This window comes from Penicillium paradoxum (assembly GCF_028828445.1).
Source record: "Penicillium paradoxum strain IBT 22861 chromosome Unknown utg000003l_segment0_segment0, whole genome shotgun sequence".
NCBI lineage: Eukaryota > Fungi > Ascomycota > Eurotiomycetes > Eurotiales > Aspergillaceae > Penicillium > Penicillium paradoxum.
The window spans coordinates 2,127,101-2,143,709 of record NW_026643181.1 but is presented as its reverse complement, the minus strand read 5'-3'; the positions used below and the strand labels follow the sequence as shown (position 1 = coordinate 2,143,709).

General features: G+C 49.9%; 5 protein-coding genes across 5 annotated transcripts; 2 read left to right on the top strand and 3 right to left on the bottom strand.

Annotated features, from left to right (window-relative positions):
* Window positions 1-175: 175 nt before the first annotated feature.
* Window positions 176-1,759, bottom strand: N7457_002711 (uncharacterized protein; the record flags this gene model as incomplete). The annotated part of the gene is made up of 1 exon (XM_057173757.1): window positions 176-1,759. The coding sequence occupies one exon, from the start codon at window positions 1,757-1,759 to the stop codon at window positions 176-178; it is 1,584 nt and encodes a 527-aa protein (XP_057033908.1).
* A 985-nt stretch (window positions 1,760-2,744) lies between these two features.
* On the top strand, window positions 2,745-3,749 carry N7457_002710 (uncharacterized protein; the record flags this gene model as incomplete). The annotated part of the gene is made up of 3 exons (XM_057173756.1): window positions 2,745-2,949; window positions 3,006-3,079; window positions 3,144-3,749. 3 exons carry the CDS (start codon window positions 2,745-2,747, stop codon window positions 3,747-3,749), a joined length of 885 nt encoding a protein of 294 aa, XP_057033907.1.
* Window positions 3,750-4,140: 391 nt separating this feature from the next.
* vip1 (putative actin cytoskeleton protein (VIP1)) lies at window positions 4,141-5,057 on the top strand (the record flags this gene model as incomplete). The annotated part of the gene is made up of 3 exons (XM_057173755.1): window positions 4,141-4,220; window positions 4,274-4,360; window positions 4,436-5,057. 3 exons carry the CDS (start codon window positions 4,141-4,143, stop codon window positions 5,055-5,057), a joined length of 789 nt encoding a protein of 262 aa, XP_057033906.1.
* Window positions 5,058-7,430: 2,373 nt separating this feature from the next.
* Window positions 7,431-11,010, bottom strand: N7457_002708 (putative nonsense-mediated mRNA decay protein (Nmd5); the record flags this gene model as incomplete). The annotated part of the gene is made up of 8 exons (XM_057173754.1): window positions 7,431-7,600; window positions 7,658-7,951; window positions 8,010-8,555; window positions 8,616-8,747; window positions 8,802-10,179; window positions 10,245-10,705; window positions 10,777-10,855; window positions 10,921-11,010. The coding sequence occupies 8 exons, from the start codon at window positions 11,008-11,010 to the stop codon at window positions 7,431-7,433; spliced, it is 3,150 nt and encodes a 1,049-aa protein (XP_057033905.1).
* A 467-nt stretch (window positions 11,011-11,477) lies between these two features.
* On the bottom strand, window positions 11,478-15,624 carry N7457_002707 (SKI complex RNA helicase subunit SKI2; the record flags this gene model as incomplete). The annotated part of the gene is made up of 5 exons (XM_057173753.1): window positions 11,478-12,158; window positions 12,207-12,394; window positions 12,460-12,748; window positions 12,810-15,345; window positions 15,395-15,624. The coding sequence occupies 5 exons, from the start codon at window positions 15,622-15,624 to the stop codon at window positions 11,478-11,480; spliced, it is 3,924 nt and encodes a 1,307-aa protein (XP_057033904.1).
* Between the last annotated feature and the right edge of the window lie 985 nt (window positions 15,625-16,609).

Sequence of the window (16,609 nt, the reverse complement as noted above, 5' to 3'; positions counted from 1 at the left end):
TCGGGCCTGGTGACCCTAGAGGAATTGGGTGGTCAACTGTGACGAAATGAAATTCAACATTTCAACGTTGAGGATCCACACAACGAAATACCAAATACTAGCTGGACCAAGCAGATACAGGCCGAAAAGGGTATATTATACGCAGAGCACTCATCAAGGACGTAGTATAACCACATTATTCTGCCACTCCCACCTTCCCATTCAATCCCAACCAAGGACCACTCGGCTGCTTCTCAACCCGAGACCCACCCCTCAACATCCCTGTGGAACGAGCATCTGAGACATCCCGCTTTTGCCGATCGTCTAGCACAACCTCGTCGAATGTTTGGTTGAGCGTCCCGTATACATCGGTCAGAGTCTCCCGGGCGTCCAGCGCAACTTCAGTACCCAGCGCAATCTTTTCTTGAACAAATTCTCGTGCATTGGTAGCCGCGGCATCAGAGGCAAATGTCCATGCTTCGGCAAGACTAACCACTTCATCGGAGGTCTGATCCAAGGGTTGCGTCTGATTTCGTGGATTGAGGGCGGAGTGCTTGAAGCGCGGCTGATGGGCGAGATTGGGGTATTCGGGAAGGAGGTGGGATTCTTCACTCAGACGATGGAGGGCGCGTAGTGTCGTAGACTTCTCCTTCGACAGTAACCCGGACAAGTAGGATTTCTGCAGAGCTAACGACTTTTGGGTCTTATATAGTGGGATTAGATTTTCGTTTGTGTATGAAAGAACATCGACTGGGTTCGGCGGCGGCGCTGCTGCAATGACTTCACTTTTGTTGGTTGGTCGTGACGGTGGTTTGGGGGCCACATTGACTGGTTGACAAGCTCTGGAGACAGCGTCAAGAAGCTCTCGTCGGGCTTGCAAATATGCGACATATTGCTGCTCAATTTGTACCCTGCGATCCTCTAGCTCTCGCCGGGCTTCCTCGATCTCCTCTGGAGGAAGCTCCTGCAGTAGACCCTCCTCCGGATCTCCCTGGCCGACCAACCGCTCCTCCACCCATTGTACAAGCTCATCCCGGGTCCGTTGTAATGCTTGCGCTTTGACATCTGGTGAAACTTCAATCTCACCCCGGGCATCATGCTGTGCCTTGGCTTTTTCGAACAATTGCTTTTGATGATCCAATTGAGTTCTCGCGCGGACCACAGCTCTTTCGAGATTATGCACCAAATCGTCCAAATCTGTTTCACTGCCAGTGCCACTGCGTCCTGCCTCCGTATCTATCTCTGGCAACGATATGTGCTCTCCTTCATCGCCAACCTTCTCCAAACCGCCCGCTTCTCGCCCTTTGATTTCTTCGAGATAATTCCGAAATACCTGTAGCTTGGCATGGCGGCGTCGATCGCGTAGGAGGGCAAGATATTCACGAAGTTCGGTGCCGGGCTCTTGCAAATCGGCATCGTCAGAAGGGCGGGCTGGGGCTGACCTCTCGCGCCTCAACGAAGCGACATTCTCAGTCGCCGAGTCGAACTCTTTGCGAGCTGCCACATTGGCCGCTAATGCCTTCAGGTAATCCTTTCTCAGCCCGGGAAGATCGGCAGGGATGCGTTTGACGCCTGCAACGGCATCGGTCGGCGTGCACAGGGAGAGGTGGGATCGAGCAAGATTGGTCGATTGGTCATCGTCGAATTCGATAAACGATCGTAGATAGGACGTCAGAGCCTGGCGGATTTGCAATGTTTCCTGGCGGGATTTGATGTAAGGAGCGAGTGGTTCCACGACGGTGGGAATGTGGGTGTCGGGAGAGCTGCTGGGTCGGGCCATTGTTTCATTGGGCGGGGGTGGAGAGCTATTCCAGCCAAGGTCGGTAACTGGGTAACTAGATATCTGGAGAGACCAACTGAGACCCCAGGTCTTGGAGGTTTCACACAATCCACTGTGATATCGCGAGATCGTCGTTCTGCTCCAATGTTTTTTTTGGAGAAGGCTTATGTAACCTTCAGACAAGTCTACTTGGGCACCTGGGCACCGAGACCAGACGTGAAGACGTCGAGCTTATTGTGGTGCTGTGAGCGTACTCCGTATACTCCGTATACGATGCCCTTAATAGGGCCTAGGAATTTACAGGGGTTACCAAAGGCCGATACATCTCAATTGTGAGTTGATGTTCATCGACAGACAGCTCCAATAATTGAGACATCCAATATGCCTCCAGAGGGGCCTGAGCACCATGTCTACAACCTCGGTCAATGATTGTGCTCATTGATAAGGCGTTCAACGGAGATTCCTGACCCATGTCCTAAGCTGGTTCCTACTGCCAGATTGTCTGTCTGTGTATATGGTCCCCTGGCTTTTCCTAACGAAGCCTCGACGGGATACGAGGTACGGGGTGGAATGCCAGGTACAAGATGTCTACGATGTACTGCGTAGATCAATGTCGATACCAAGATGCAGATTATGTGCACGGCCCAATCAAACAAAGAATAAACGTCTCAAGCCCAACTTCTCAGTCCAAATCCCTCTTTCCTTTGGCGAGTTTTTATGCCTTCTCTCCCCTTCGAGCTGTGGTGTACACTGCGTCATCCCCAACCCCTCAATACATAACTGGTATGTTTCAAGATACTCCCTGGAATTTGCATCAAGGGGTGTTGTGATTCATAATTCCGGAGTCGATCTGATGATTATGGTTACGACATTGTTGATCCCAGACTGAGAAGTTTATAGTTCGATCCTATCCACTCGCATGCCTCGGACTGACACAAAGCAAACTTATCATTAACGAGGATCACCATCCTCTCTGAGATACCTGATGGCCTTCGCTCCTGACTTGAGTGCTGTTTCCAATTCCACCATGCCACGACCTCGTGCGGCAACAACGGGCCTACCCATTATGGCGTCGCAGACCCCAACACCTCGACAGCCAGTACATGGGCCCCATGTTTCGGTAGCTCTCCAGTCTCCAGGAAGTCCACCGCTCGGGACGGGAGACTACGGCATCACAAGTACAGCCCAGGGTATGTCCCCAGTGAGAGGAGTCATTTCATTAAGCTCCTCGACTAATAAAAAAAAGGGCCATTGCGTCACCCCCAACCGCTGACGCCTTCGGATCTCCATCTCGTGCTTGAGAAGGAGCAGGAAGCAATGGTAAGTGTTAATGAGGAGCTGGAGTATACCCCGCAGGAGGCTAATGTATTATGACTTCCCGCAGGTGAACCGGTTGACCCGCGAACTATCCCTTCTGCGCCAACAGACAACATCGGTGGCCTCTACCGCATCCTCCACCTCCACATTCAATGAGACGGATAGCGCACAACCCTCGCCCAACCTCAGCAGCTCGACCCGGCCTCAATCCGCCCGACGGAACCGGTCCAACTCGAGCCTCAGCTCGCATACTTCCGCAAATCAGGGTGCACAGACCTCAAGTGTCACAGGAATTGCCCCTTCAAGAGATATGAGCATGCCGTCTCGTTCGATAGATTATACTCGGAATGTCCGCAGCCGCGAGCCATCCCTCACATCTCGCCGACCCTCCATCGGGTCGCTCTCCTCATTCTCTCACAGCAATAACAGCGTATACCCTCCCCGACATTCGAGCTCGCAGACCCAGCTAGGATATTCACCGGGAGCCTCGCTGTCCCGCTTTGAGGAGGTAACACATCACAGATCGGAGCTGGAGTATATGAAGCGAGAGAATGAACAGCTCCGGAGACGGGTGCGGGATCTGGAGCAGACTTTGAAGAGACAAAAAGAGGCCACCACTTTGGACTTGGCGAGCGACACTTCTGTGACACATGACACAGTTATCAGTGCCTGATTTTCTATTTCAATCCATCTCATTCTTTAGCATTGCCAGTGTGGAGGCAGTGCCCAACATTTTCATCTCGGGCAGGAGGTTTGCAGGCAAACACATTCAAAGAAATGGACTCCTATTTTTGACAGCTGCATATCATTTTTTTTTTCAGGCAGCTCTATTGATAGCTCCGTCCAATCAAATACAGTAAAATAAGAGTAAGATCAACTCAAGGGGGACGAAAAGAGAACAAGAAATGAACTACGTGAGGCGGTGCAAAGCCCCACCATACGTCACCTGTGGCGCAGGGGAGGTGGTCAGATAAATACGTCGCATTTCACCACGCAAATGGTGTGACTCTAGGATTTCTTTGCTCCAAGATTCTTCTTTTCTCACTCACCTTCATATCTCAATCATGTCTCACACCACTGTTCACGTTTCTGGCATCGCGCCCGCAACCTCCGACAAGGAGGTTCGCGACTTCTTCAGCTTCTGGTAAGTAGATTGTCGCAATTATTTATTCCGACATATACTAATGAGAGAAACAGTGGAAAGATTGTGAATCTCTCTATTACTCCAGTCTCTGGAGAGGCCGACGCTCAAAAGTCCGCCACTGTGACATTTGAGAAGGAGGCGTAAGCTACCCCGCACCCCGTTTCAACTTCAGTTCCCGCAGCCAAGTCCCAATTGAAAACTAACAAAAGATATAGCGCCGCCAAAACCGCCCTCCTCCTCGATCAAACCCAACTCGGCACCTCCTCCGTGCACGTCGAATCAGCTCACACCTTCGAAGATATCGCCGGAGCTCAAGTGACCGACGCAGCCGCCGAAAACAAGGGGGAAGAGCACGACATCGCACAAGAAGATAAGCCCCGCTCTCGCATTTTCGCCGAGTACCTGGCACACGGATACGTGGTGAGCGACCATGCCATCGTGAAGGCGATCGCATTGGACCAGAAGCACGGTGTCTCGAACAAGTTCACCTCAGCACTCACCAACTTCGACAAGAAGTTCAATGCCACTGAGCGCGCCCGAGGCCTCGACACCAACTACCAGATCTCTACCAAGGCGGCTTCAGGCTGGCGCGGTCTGAGCTCGTACTTCGAGAAGGCTCTTGAGCACCCCTCCGGCCAGAAGCTGCGTGACTTTTACGTCCAGACCGATAAGCAGGTGCGCGATATCCACAATGAGGCTCGTCGTCTGGCCGATCTGAAGCAGGGCAAGACCGGCGAGACGGAGGGTGCGTCAGCTCCTGCTCTTGGGGCTGCTGCCCCCGCTGCCGTTCCTTCCCAGCCTGAGGCTGCTGCGGCTCCTGTTGAGCCCAAGGCATAGAGGATCTGGAAATAAGATCTAACCTTCCAATGGAGATGAATACTTGCGCTGGACGTGTCTTTGTTTCCGCTGCTTCATCCTTTTTCCCTTCTCATGATGCCATGCCATGTCCATAGTTGAACCCTACTTTTGCCCTTTTACAAGCTCTTTCTGGGGGCCTTTGCTACAAGCGAGCTTTTGATAACCATCGGTGTCCTAATAAGCAAAATCAATGGATATAGGAAATGTTTATACTCCACAACACTAGTGTATTGTTTAACTACAAAGATCTTGTTCAAAGGAATAGTTAAAGTTGGTTCTTCATGATATCATTGTCCAAAATTCAAAACGAGAAGCCGTCAAGTACATGCAAATCACCCCATTTAGTCTCGCCCCTTGGCGTATTTCTCCGCCTCGATCTTCTCTAGTGACGAAGGCTCGGGGTTACTCCCAAGCTCATGCTCCTTGAACTGACGCGATGATTTCTGCGAGTAGTCAGGCTCTGGGTGCTTTCCGACATTGGTCTTGCCGCTGCCGGGGGGTCTTGCTGCTGGATACCGGATTGGCGCTCGGGAGGGGGAGATTGGCGGCCAGGGTATGGAGCAGACATTGTGGCTGTAGGAGTAGAGTTATGTGCTAAATAGACAACGACGTGTGAGTCTTTCTTGTTGATTCGAAGAAATAGTGGTGGTGATAAGGCAGTTTGCTACCACTTACCTTCGATTGATATAGACGCTTTTCTGGATGATGATGTGGAATCTTCTGGTTGGAATAATTTGTCGAGTTCTAGACGGAAATAAGAAGAACAGGTGCTCTTTTATTTGATTCTGGAAACCAACTGACGTTACCAGCACCGCTTGAATCGGTCATTGTGGTTCATCATGATGACGTTGCGGGGTGGCCAAGGCATGTTTTCAATTCAACTTGCAAGAATAACAACTTTTGTAATGAATTTCCTTAATAGATCATCAATTCCATGCGAGCTCTGGGACTTGTCAGTAGGAAGGATCTTGTTTTTCGATTTGACGTGATAATGCACATGCGTCGTTGATTAGTTCCCTTAGTTTAGTGTACGGTCACTATCTCTTCAACTAGTGCTTTCATCCTATAGCTAATCTAGCTGTTTATATGCTGGGTTTTAATTATTGTCCTTCTTATTGTTGCAATTATTATGGATAAAGATACCTAACGGATCTAGAGACATATCTATAGATCTATAAAAACCATCACAAATACGCTAGTAGGAGGTCATTATCGAAATAAGAATTTAGCAATTCTGAGTCTTAGCAACTAGATGACAATATGTGGTATGATCTTCTTATTTGCTCACTGTTAGGATAGTATATTAGTGCCTACCGTACATACAGGGATTGGGTTGAATAGCATTTTGAGGCTTTTGGTTAAACGGGACAGATGACATCACCGAATCCTTGTTTTGACTTCATATCTTCTACCTTCCTCTAACGCCGTGTTTATTAGAGTGTATCATCTTCCTGGAAATTTTATTTCTAAGCTGGGTAAATTTTAGCTCGAGATTAACATTGAACCAAAGATAAGATCTACTGTCCCTAGGCGCATTAGGTAGGTAGACAGTTTGCTCCATAGACCAACATGATGCAAGAGGACATATTGAGTACATAGGAAACGAGTGAACAGAAAATGATCTTCTAGGGGCCTTATATCAAGCATAGCAGCTTATTGCAGTCGATAGCATTGCCTTAGGATCCTGGTGATAGCACGATGATATGGCAGCCTTGTGGAACAGGGCCGAGCGGGTTTCAGGGCATGCACCCAGGTATGGCAGCGAGAGGGCGAAGGGACAAACTCAGCATATAGGAAACATGCTGCATTTGCGAAGGGTTAACCCCCACCGATTCATACATCCATTCGATATAGATATATCGAGAGTATCGTTTTCAGCTCTTCACCCAATGAGTATTTCCCGAGCTAGTATCCCAATATTACACGGATTTTCTTCATACTCCCATAAAGTGTGCCGGTATCTACGAAGCTACGTCTTCCAGTATTGGATGCAACATTTGTAGCATGGCTGATGTACTATATCATGAGGGAACAAGGGTGTGTCTTCTGGGGAATCTGTGCATCGAAGAGGATTAGAGAGGGAGGGGGTTAGGGGCATACCCTCGAGAACAATGTCCACGGGTAGGACTTTTAAGTGTACATCAGCGAGAGCATGGCAGGGAAAACACATGACAAAGTAACACGGAGGGGCAAAGCAGATAGGACATGATCTAAAGAAGAGAGAAAGACATGAAATGGGCATATGGTCTCGTGAGGAAAAGGTGGAAGGGGGAAAAAATAGAAACTAGACGTCTGAGACATTTGAAGTTCGAAGCTTTTGTGTTTTTCTCACTCCATATCGGTTATAGTCTCTTAGTTGCCGTTGGCCTGCATACCCGCAGCGGCGGCGGCTTCTGCGTTGGCAGCGGCGACCATAGCCTTGGCATCTGCTTCGTGGAAGACACCTTGGATGATCTGCTGTTCTTCGGGGCCGAGAACCTTGGTCAGGCTCTCATAGAGCTGGGGCTGTTCTTGTTGAAGGCCTGGAATTGAAGTTAGCGGGGAATATAATAATGGGATACTTGATGAGGATCACATACTCAGCAGAACGTGCTTGAACATGCCATATGGCTCCACCTTATCCAGAGGGGTCTCCAGAAGGCTTTCCTCGTCCATGTCATCATCGTCATCATCGGCGAATGAGCCGAACTTTTGAGCCTCCTGGTTGAGGAAGTCGAGGTAAGCGGCACTCTCGTCGGGGACGTCGTCGTCAAGAGCTGCCTCGACTTCGTTTTCGTCCCATTCGACATCTCCATCCCAGTCATTGTCCTCGTCATCCTCATCGTCTTCGTCATCGAGAGTGAAGTCGGATTCTCTAGTAGCATCCTCGCGTTCTGTATAAATCGTTAGCCGATGGAAAAATGATAACAGAGTCTGGGCAGGGAAACATACGCTTGAGAGCAGCAGGCAGAGTTTGGAAGAGTCTGGTCACACCCTGCAACAGTCTCGGCCATCCCTGCTGGACACTGACAGGAACGTCAGTGGCCTTGAGGGTAAGCAGTGAGCTGATTGCGGCAATTGACAGCTTCTTATCGTGCACACGTCTGAAGTTGTCAATGTTAGCAAACCAAGTGCTGAAGAACTTGTTGGTCCAGCCCTTGGCCTCCATGACCTGGAGACTGAGAGCTGAGTTGTAGTAGATGGCGTTGATGACCATCTCCATCAAGTGAATACGGTACGACTTGGTGCGTGCCTCGCCGGCATCAATGACCTGCATAGCCATCTCAATGAACATGGGGATATACTGGTCAATGTGACCCCGGAGGTTGAGCATCAGAGTCTCGGCAAGCTTGCAACCGCAGATGCGGTCAACGCCACCGACCTTGTCATCAGAAAAGATGTCCTGGACCATACCGACCATGGCGCCGAGGTAAGCCGGGTTTTGAACCAGCATCTCAGAGCCGTAGGCAACATAGTTGTCAAGAGCTGGGAGCATATCTAAACAATATAAAGTCAATAAGAATGCTCAATGCAATGGAGTATAGCTGAGCTTCATACCTTCGAGATACAACTCAGCACCAGCCTTGAAGGTCTTGTGGATCAGCTCAAAGGCCTGCCACATGGATGGAGAAATAGTCTTGGATGCGAAAGTGCAGCTGTCGATGATCTCGAAAATTTCGTTATAGAGATCTAAGATAAACAGTCAGAGCCAGACCAATCATTGTTAGAAAACAACAGACTTACCGTAAAGCTTGTTCTCCAGCGTGATGCTGATGACAGGCATCAAAATGGTCTCGAGGTGCAGGAGCACGTCGGGAGTGCTCTCGAGGGTGAGAATAAGAGTACCAATGGTCTGCAACACGCCCAAAGCGGTGATGCTCTTATCGTCCAAGAAATCGCCATAGCCATCATCATCACCACCCTTGGTAGCATTCCGCTCCAAAAGCTCACCAACAATACGCATATAAGTATCGCGGAGCTGCTCGCTGAGCGCCACGGCAAAGGGCGTAAGCTCAGCAGAGAAGACCTCAACAAAGTCCTCCATGACATTGGCCAGGGCATCCACATCGACCTCATTGGCCAACTTAAGAAGTTGCTGCATGATCTGGGGAATGTTCTGCTGCATCGAGGTACGAATGACATCGTGACGAATGAGGGGCTGCAGAGCAAGAGCGGCCTCAACTCGCACGGGAAGTTCGGAGTCGGTCATCGACTCGAGGATGTTTCGGTAGATAACCATGAGGTTGTTGGGGTCCTTGAAATCGAGCTGCTCGAACTTCTCCAGGGTGTCGCATGCACGGGCACGGAGGAAGCCGTGGGGACTGCGGAATTCGGGGAAAACGTGACGGACGAAGAAGTATTCGACCTGGTCAGCAATTGGGCTCTTCTTGCCCAGGATGACCGAGGCGAGTGAGCCAATCATGCGCAAAGCGCCCTCCTTCTCCCTGGGCTGCTTCTGTTCTTCCGGCTCAGACTCGTACTTGCTAACAACACTGTTGACGAAAGTGAGGATAGAGAAAGTCTGCTTCTTGCGGTTCTTGGTAAGAGAAACCAGGAAGTTTGTGGCGGCAACATCAGGGGCTGATACTTCCTCATAGAAGTTCAGCTTGCGGTGGAGATACTCAGATGGGTCGTCCTCGAAGAGCTCAATATCCTCGTCAGATTGGCACAAGATAGGGAACACGAAGTGGGCGATCAAGTTGTCCATATGGGGCTTGAGGTGCTCCCACATGACCTTGGGCTTGACACACTCCTCCATAAAGACCAATGTATATGAAAGTGCGGAGTTGCTGAGCCATTGGGTCTTGGAAACCCACTTATCGATTTCTGTCAGGTATCCCTTGAGAATTTCGGGCGCGAATGTGCTGATGAAGGTCTTCGCGTAAGGTGTGTAGTCGGGGGAAGAGGATTTCGTGATCGTGGTTGGGTTGCCGTATCTGATAAATAGACGGTTCAGGTTGGCGTATGACCACTTCTTGCACTTCCACCAGTGGTTCATCTCCCGGTCCTCCTTCGAATCTCCCATGGAGCTTGCAGGGGGTGTCTTTGAGATAATGCGCAGGAACAGTGTGCACCAGTCCACAGTTGCCTGGTGGGTCTGTAGACACGGAGAAAGCTCAAACTAAATTCGCAAAGAGTCAGTATAAATGGCTTGGTCGCCCGCGTGCTGAAATCAGGGTAACCAACGTAGATCGCATGTTTGAAAGCCTTCACCACGAGTCGGAGCATCTCCGCAGCCTCCAAACTTTCCTCATCAACGAGCTTTGACCCGATGCTGAGCAGCTGGGGGAACGAGTGCTCCACGATTTTATCAAACTCCTCTCTCTTCTCGCCCGCCTTAAACCTGTACACCCGGCAGATTGCCAATAGACACTGCAAACCCGCATAGACCGTACTGGCGTCATTGGTGCCAAGGAGCTGCAGAGTGAGATCCAAAAATCCGGGCCACTGTTCAGGGAAATCGTTTTGGAGAATCTTCTGGAGGAGAGGAACCAGCTGATTGCGGACGTTGGGCGGTGTCGAGGCCAGGGCAGGAATAAGTCTCTCTCTGAAAGCGGGCTTCTCGGCTTCAGGAATAGGCGTACGCTGCGGGCTATCTTCGACGGGGGCCCATCCACGAGTAATACGGTTCTTCAAGTAAACACCAGCTGCAAGGAGAAGAAGCGGGGTCAGCGAAGAGAACTTTTTGACCGTCCAATCTAGACGTCCAAAAACTTACCAGAGAGCTGAACTGCGTTGTTCTGCTCGCCCTGCAGGATGTCCAAAAGTCCATTGATAAATCCGGGTTGTGTCTCAGCCTAGATGTAGAACCACGTGTGAGCCTAACGTCGCCCCGCCAGTTGATCCAGAACCCATCACATACATATTTCAAATCAAGCTCTGCTTGCCGGCGAATATCCGCATTCGCGTCTAGAGTAGACTGAATGCGGTCTCGAAGGGCTGTGACATCCATCGCGTAGCAATCCCCCAACACCTGAAAGACAAAAAAATCTCCAAATAAAATGAGAAGCTCGGAGGAGGCTCGGACCGGCGCCGATGAGGGAAGAGAAGGCCGGAGGGAAAAAGTAAATAACTAAATAGCTGGAAGGACGTGAATGCCCTAGAGAGATCGTGTGGATCTTGGAGAGAAGAGGAAGAAGGTGCTCTTCAAGAGGAGGGGGGATTTTTTTCGATTTTCCCGACTTTCGGGAGGCGGTCGCCCCGCAGCTAATCAGAGGCCGCACACACGCATTTTCTGATGGGCTCTTGTTTGCTCTATGACTATATTTATATACTGAATGCACTTTCATGGTCTTGGATCTTTCATGGCTTCGTTCTTAATTTACATATTTGCTGGGTACCTAGGTAGTTCTCAATGTGCGTGGAAGTTCATGTCGGCCCAATAACGGTACGGTACCATTTCCTGAGGATAGGGCATCCTCACATGTAAAGAGAAGCAGCGAAGATGACATCGCGCTTGATCAAATCCTGGGCTTGCTGCATCTTGGTGTAGAGGGTTGGGTCGCCAACCAGTTTAGCCGCGTTCTTCACTTCGCGACAAGTCTCGTCCAGTCGAGTGATCACCCGGACAATAGTACCTTCCATCACGTCGGTGAGGTCCGTGATGCGATTGAAAGACATACCCTTGGCCCACTCATAGACAACTTCAGCAAGCCCAAAGCGTGGCTTGCTAGCAAAGTCGTTGGAATCTTCACTGGACTGGATAACCTGGTGCAGGATTTGGAAATCATTCACCTTCTCGGCGATACGGATGATCTCTTTCTGGCCCTTCTCTAGGCGGGGGGTGAGAGTGGGGATACTCTCTGTCTTCTCCTGGAAGACAAATGCAGAGAGGAGTGCAACAATCTCCTCCGGTTCGTATTCGGCAAGGACGTTTTCGAGGACCAATTCGGTCAACACCAGCTCATCGGCGGAGTGGATCTCGCACGCCACCTTGCCCTTTAATTGCACACGAGATTGTTCGTCAACAAAACCGAGCTCTCTCAGCACTTGAATACGCTGCTCATAGTCCGGAAGTAGTTGAAGATTTTGGTCGGACATAAGTTGCTTCAGTTCCGAGATGTTTTCCTTAACTTGCCACTCGTCGTGTTGCATCTCGAACTAGCAGATATTAGCATGTGGTCTATATGAATATGAAGAAATACGCACGTGTTTCACGAAGTCAGGGCATTCCAGACAGTGGGATGTTTGGACAATCTGTGCCTGAGCTCGTCGCTTGTCGAGGACATCGCGAACCTCCATCTCTTTGATACGTTGCCAGTCAATCTCGTCCCACGCAGTATCAATCCAAGAGTTGGTGTACTGATGCAGTTCCTTTTCTGCCCAATAAACAGCCTCTGTTTTTGGAGTTAGTCCTCTTTGCTGCCATATACGGGTAAAATAAAATCATAGCTGCTCGTACCTCTTTTGATGTTCAAGTACCATAGAGGTTTGCCGGACTTAACCTGGGTGTTCGTCACACATTCGACATCGGATAGTGGGACTTTGACTACTCGGAGGCTCATTTCATCAACGCGATTTGGAAGAGATTGGAGGTATGGTCGGAGATTAGGCAAGAAAGGAAGAATGTCAGTGGGATGCCGCTTGCTGCTCAAAGTTCCGATCTCGAGTACTTGAAGGCATGGTGCGGCTCCAACCACTCCGGCAGAAACACCGTCGCGGACAATAACACCAGCAGTACGGAGTCCATCCTGTATCTCATGTTAGCACCTTAGCTCACATGAATCATTGGAGCAAAGCATGTGAACCCACCTTCCGGTAAACAACTACTCTCCTCATCGTGAGAAGACGTTTGCCGACAGGTGATGCCAGCAATTCGTTATGGAACTGAGCTGTGAGCTTTTGATATTCCATTGCGGCGTCGTGGCAGGCCTTCAAATCCCGGTCACAGGTTTCACATGGTTCCCGTTTGATTTTCGCAAGACTGGCCTCGGATATTTGAACTTGCTTCTCGTGTTCCGGTAAGAGAGCCTGTGTTGCATTTTCGCTGAAACTCCGCTTGATCATTTCTTCAATCTTCAAGGCTTCCACTCGCAGCAGGTTCAAGATCATATTGTACGTGAGTCGGAATTGGGACCTCAGCTTTGTCGGGTCGCCAAGAATCATCTGCTTCAACGCAGCAGCCGGCGGAGCCTCTTCCTTGCCACTGTTTGTCACAATAACGTACCCCACCGTGTCAAGACCTCTACGCCCAGCACGCCCCGCCATTTGCGTATATTCACCAGGTAAGAGATCACGGAAGCTTTTGCCATCGTGTTTGCGGAAACCAGAGAACACTACGGTTCGGGTGGGAAGGTTCAAACCCATTGCGAATGTTTCCGTGGCGAACAAAACCTTAACTAGAGACCTAGCGAAGAGAATCTCAACAACCTCCTTCATGATTGGCAGGAGACCGCCGTGGTGTACAGCGATACCCCTGCTTAACAGCTCACGAAGACGAAGAACCTGTGGGAGCGTGCGATCCTCGGGTTTCAGACGAGTCAGTGATTTCTCGATGAACATGTGAGTCAAGCTTTTCTCGCTAGCATTATTGAAATCTTGGTTTGACAGTGAATCTGCGTTCTCTTCACATCGCTTTTTAGAAAAGACGAAGACACATCCTGGCAACAAGTCTTCTTGGCGAAGATGCGAAACAAGATGGACCCAGGTGTTTCTGTCCTGAGCCGCGCTTGTGCGACCACCTCCACGACCTGTACGAGCGATGTTACCTGTTCCCCTATTGGATGGCTGTCCACGGCCCTGTCCTCGACCTCGTGAGGGAGCTCCTCCGCGCGGTGCGCCGCCACGACCGCCACCGCGACCACCACCACCTCGGGTATTCACTGGCTGACCTCGTCCGCGAGCTTGAGGACCTGAAGGAGCTTTAGCTTGCGCTGACTGCGCCAGCGCTTCGGCCTCCTTTTTAGCCTTGGCCTTATCTTTTCCGGAAAGAATATCGTCCGCTTCCTTCCAGCCACTTTCGAGGAATCTTTTATTGGAGTCGACAATCTTATGCTTGCTCTTTCCGGCCCAGAGATAGTGCTCCAGCGGAACAGGTCGCTTATGGGTCGAAATAACGTAGATGTCCTTCTTCTTCGTACGACCCACCCAGGATGCGAACTCACGGGTATTGGGCACAGTTGCAGAGAGAAGAATCAATGTAACATGCTCTGGGAGCATGATGATGACTTCTTCCCACACAACTCCTCGCTCAAGATCGTTCACATAATGCACTTCGTCGAAAATGACGAACTCGACGTCTCGGATGAGATCAGCACCTCGATACAGCATACTCCGCAGGATCTCAGTAGTCATAATGAGGCAGCTGGCTTCCGGGTTGATTTGAACATCACCGGTCAAAATACCGACGTCGTCAAACTCAGTTCTGAAATCACGGTACTTCTGGTTGCTCAGCGCTTTGATGGGAGACGTGTAAATCGCTTTCGTCATGTGTTTAGCAGCCAATGCAATTGCATACTCGGCCACAACGGTCTTGCCTGCCGATGTATGAGCCGCAACAAACACGGAATCGCCATTCTCAAGATGATAGACGGCCTCTTTTTGGAAAGTATCAAGCTCGAATGGCCACTCCCTGGCCATATCTGGAACTAGTTCATGGAAGTTCGGAATATCCTTATTAATGTCGACAACATGAGCCCATTCTCTGCCCTTTTGCTTGTGAACGCCGGCGAGCAACGGATTACGTGGTTCCAATGCTGGGAACTCGACCGGTAACAAAGCGTCAATGTCTTCTTCGTCTTCGTCGTCGCTGGCATCACGAGCTTCAGCGTCTATTCCCGTATCTATGTCCGCGGTCTCGGGTTGGTCCACTTTCAAGTTGCTTTCTTCTTGAAGAAGGGCGGATTCGACTTCTTGGGCAACCTCGGTGGCGTCTTTAGACTTGGGTTCATCGAACTCGATACCGCAATCAAAACCAGGTGGTGTTGTCAGAAGACCGCCCTCGGTGCCGAAGTTGATGATACGGTCAAGCCCAGATTGCTTCCCATTGCTCGACTGCTCAACGTCATGCGCATCGGCCTCCATTGCTGCCAGTGCCTCGATACCCTCCAAGCCCCCGGGGGCGAAAGGAAAGAAACCTGCAGCTCCTCTGACAAAGTCGGCACGGCCAGCAGGTCGGCGGAGGAGTGATGTGGAATTTTTGGCGGTTGCGCTTGCAGCAGGAACCGTGACTTCATGATAACCAGTAACGCGTCCTTCTAATCCTTCTCGCTTGAATCGAGTCACAGTGCGCGACTGGGTTGGGGCGTGTTCGAAAAGGTCCGTATAGTCTGTCGAAACATCCCATCGTCTGCCAAAGCTGTTAGAAGCTGCCCCGCACTCGAAACCGAGACACTCACTTTTGAAGAGAATTCAGCCATTTCGTGTTAAATTGGTCTGATGGGGTTAGAAACTCGGTTTCAAGCTCCGCCAGCAACTCTTCGGAGGTCTGACGAGCTCGCGTCCTAGTCTGTGAATTCTCGATCTTGCCATCCTCTTCGTCTGCTAGGCGCTGATCGAAAGCTGTTAAGCTGGATGGTTTGGCATCCAAGTCTAGCTTCTCCATTGGTGATTGAAGCGAGTCCGCCATGTTGTCGACCAGATCTGTGAGATTCAACCAGTGAATGAGATTGTGTCAATGTTTGACTCGGCAATAGCCGAACCCCACACCGATATGTGAATCGATTCAAGTCCTGGCCGAAATTTGGCAGCAATTGTTCTTTGCTGTGAGAGGCAGAGGTTCAGAGGATGGAATCAAGATTAACGATAAGGTCAAAAAGAGGCTCTAAATGGATTTAAGGGAAGAGCATTACAGATTGTAAACCTCGCTGAAAGAACATTGGAGGCGGTATGATCTGGCAATAAATGACGTCGATAAGAGTGCCGCAAACACGGCTCGGATTAGCATATACCCGAGGCCGACGGAGTTATATGCTTTAGTCCAACAACATCAAGGTCCAGGTTGAACGAATTCTTTCCCGAATCCCGCTGGATGTTACTCCCAATACATGCCAAAGGTTTAAGCTCATAGGTCATAACTTGCAGATTGAATAAGAGCACTAGAAAATGTGCTGAACAAAAATGAGTGATACTTACACACACATCTACGTATGTAACTACATGTATGTAGGTAAACTACCTAGAATTTAGTATCTCTCGATGATCAAGAGACATAATCAGCAAAAATAAGGAAAATATGTAGTTAAACTTTTTGTACTTCAATCAATCATACAAGAAAGGTGGCTGTGACATAGAAAGGAAAATTGAACAGGATATGTGATGATGTACGCCCCAAAGCGCCAGAATAGTATGCAGCGTGAAGAACAATTTGGCAACGAGGAAAATTCCGACTATTAGCACGAAAAGAACCGGTCTCAACTAGCGAGCCCCGGCAGTGCTTCTTTTTGCAAATTCTGAGCAGTAGACCAGCTTGTTCCGGAGTAGGTTCGCCGGCGCATCCTTGTTCGCAGGGGTTTCGGGTATTTGTAATACTTGCACGATCAGAAAGAGAATATCGAAAAGAGTAATTGGAGATGGAAAGTGGAACCTCATGAAATGAAAATAAAGAGAAAGCC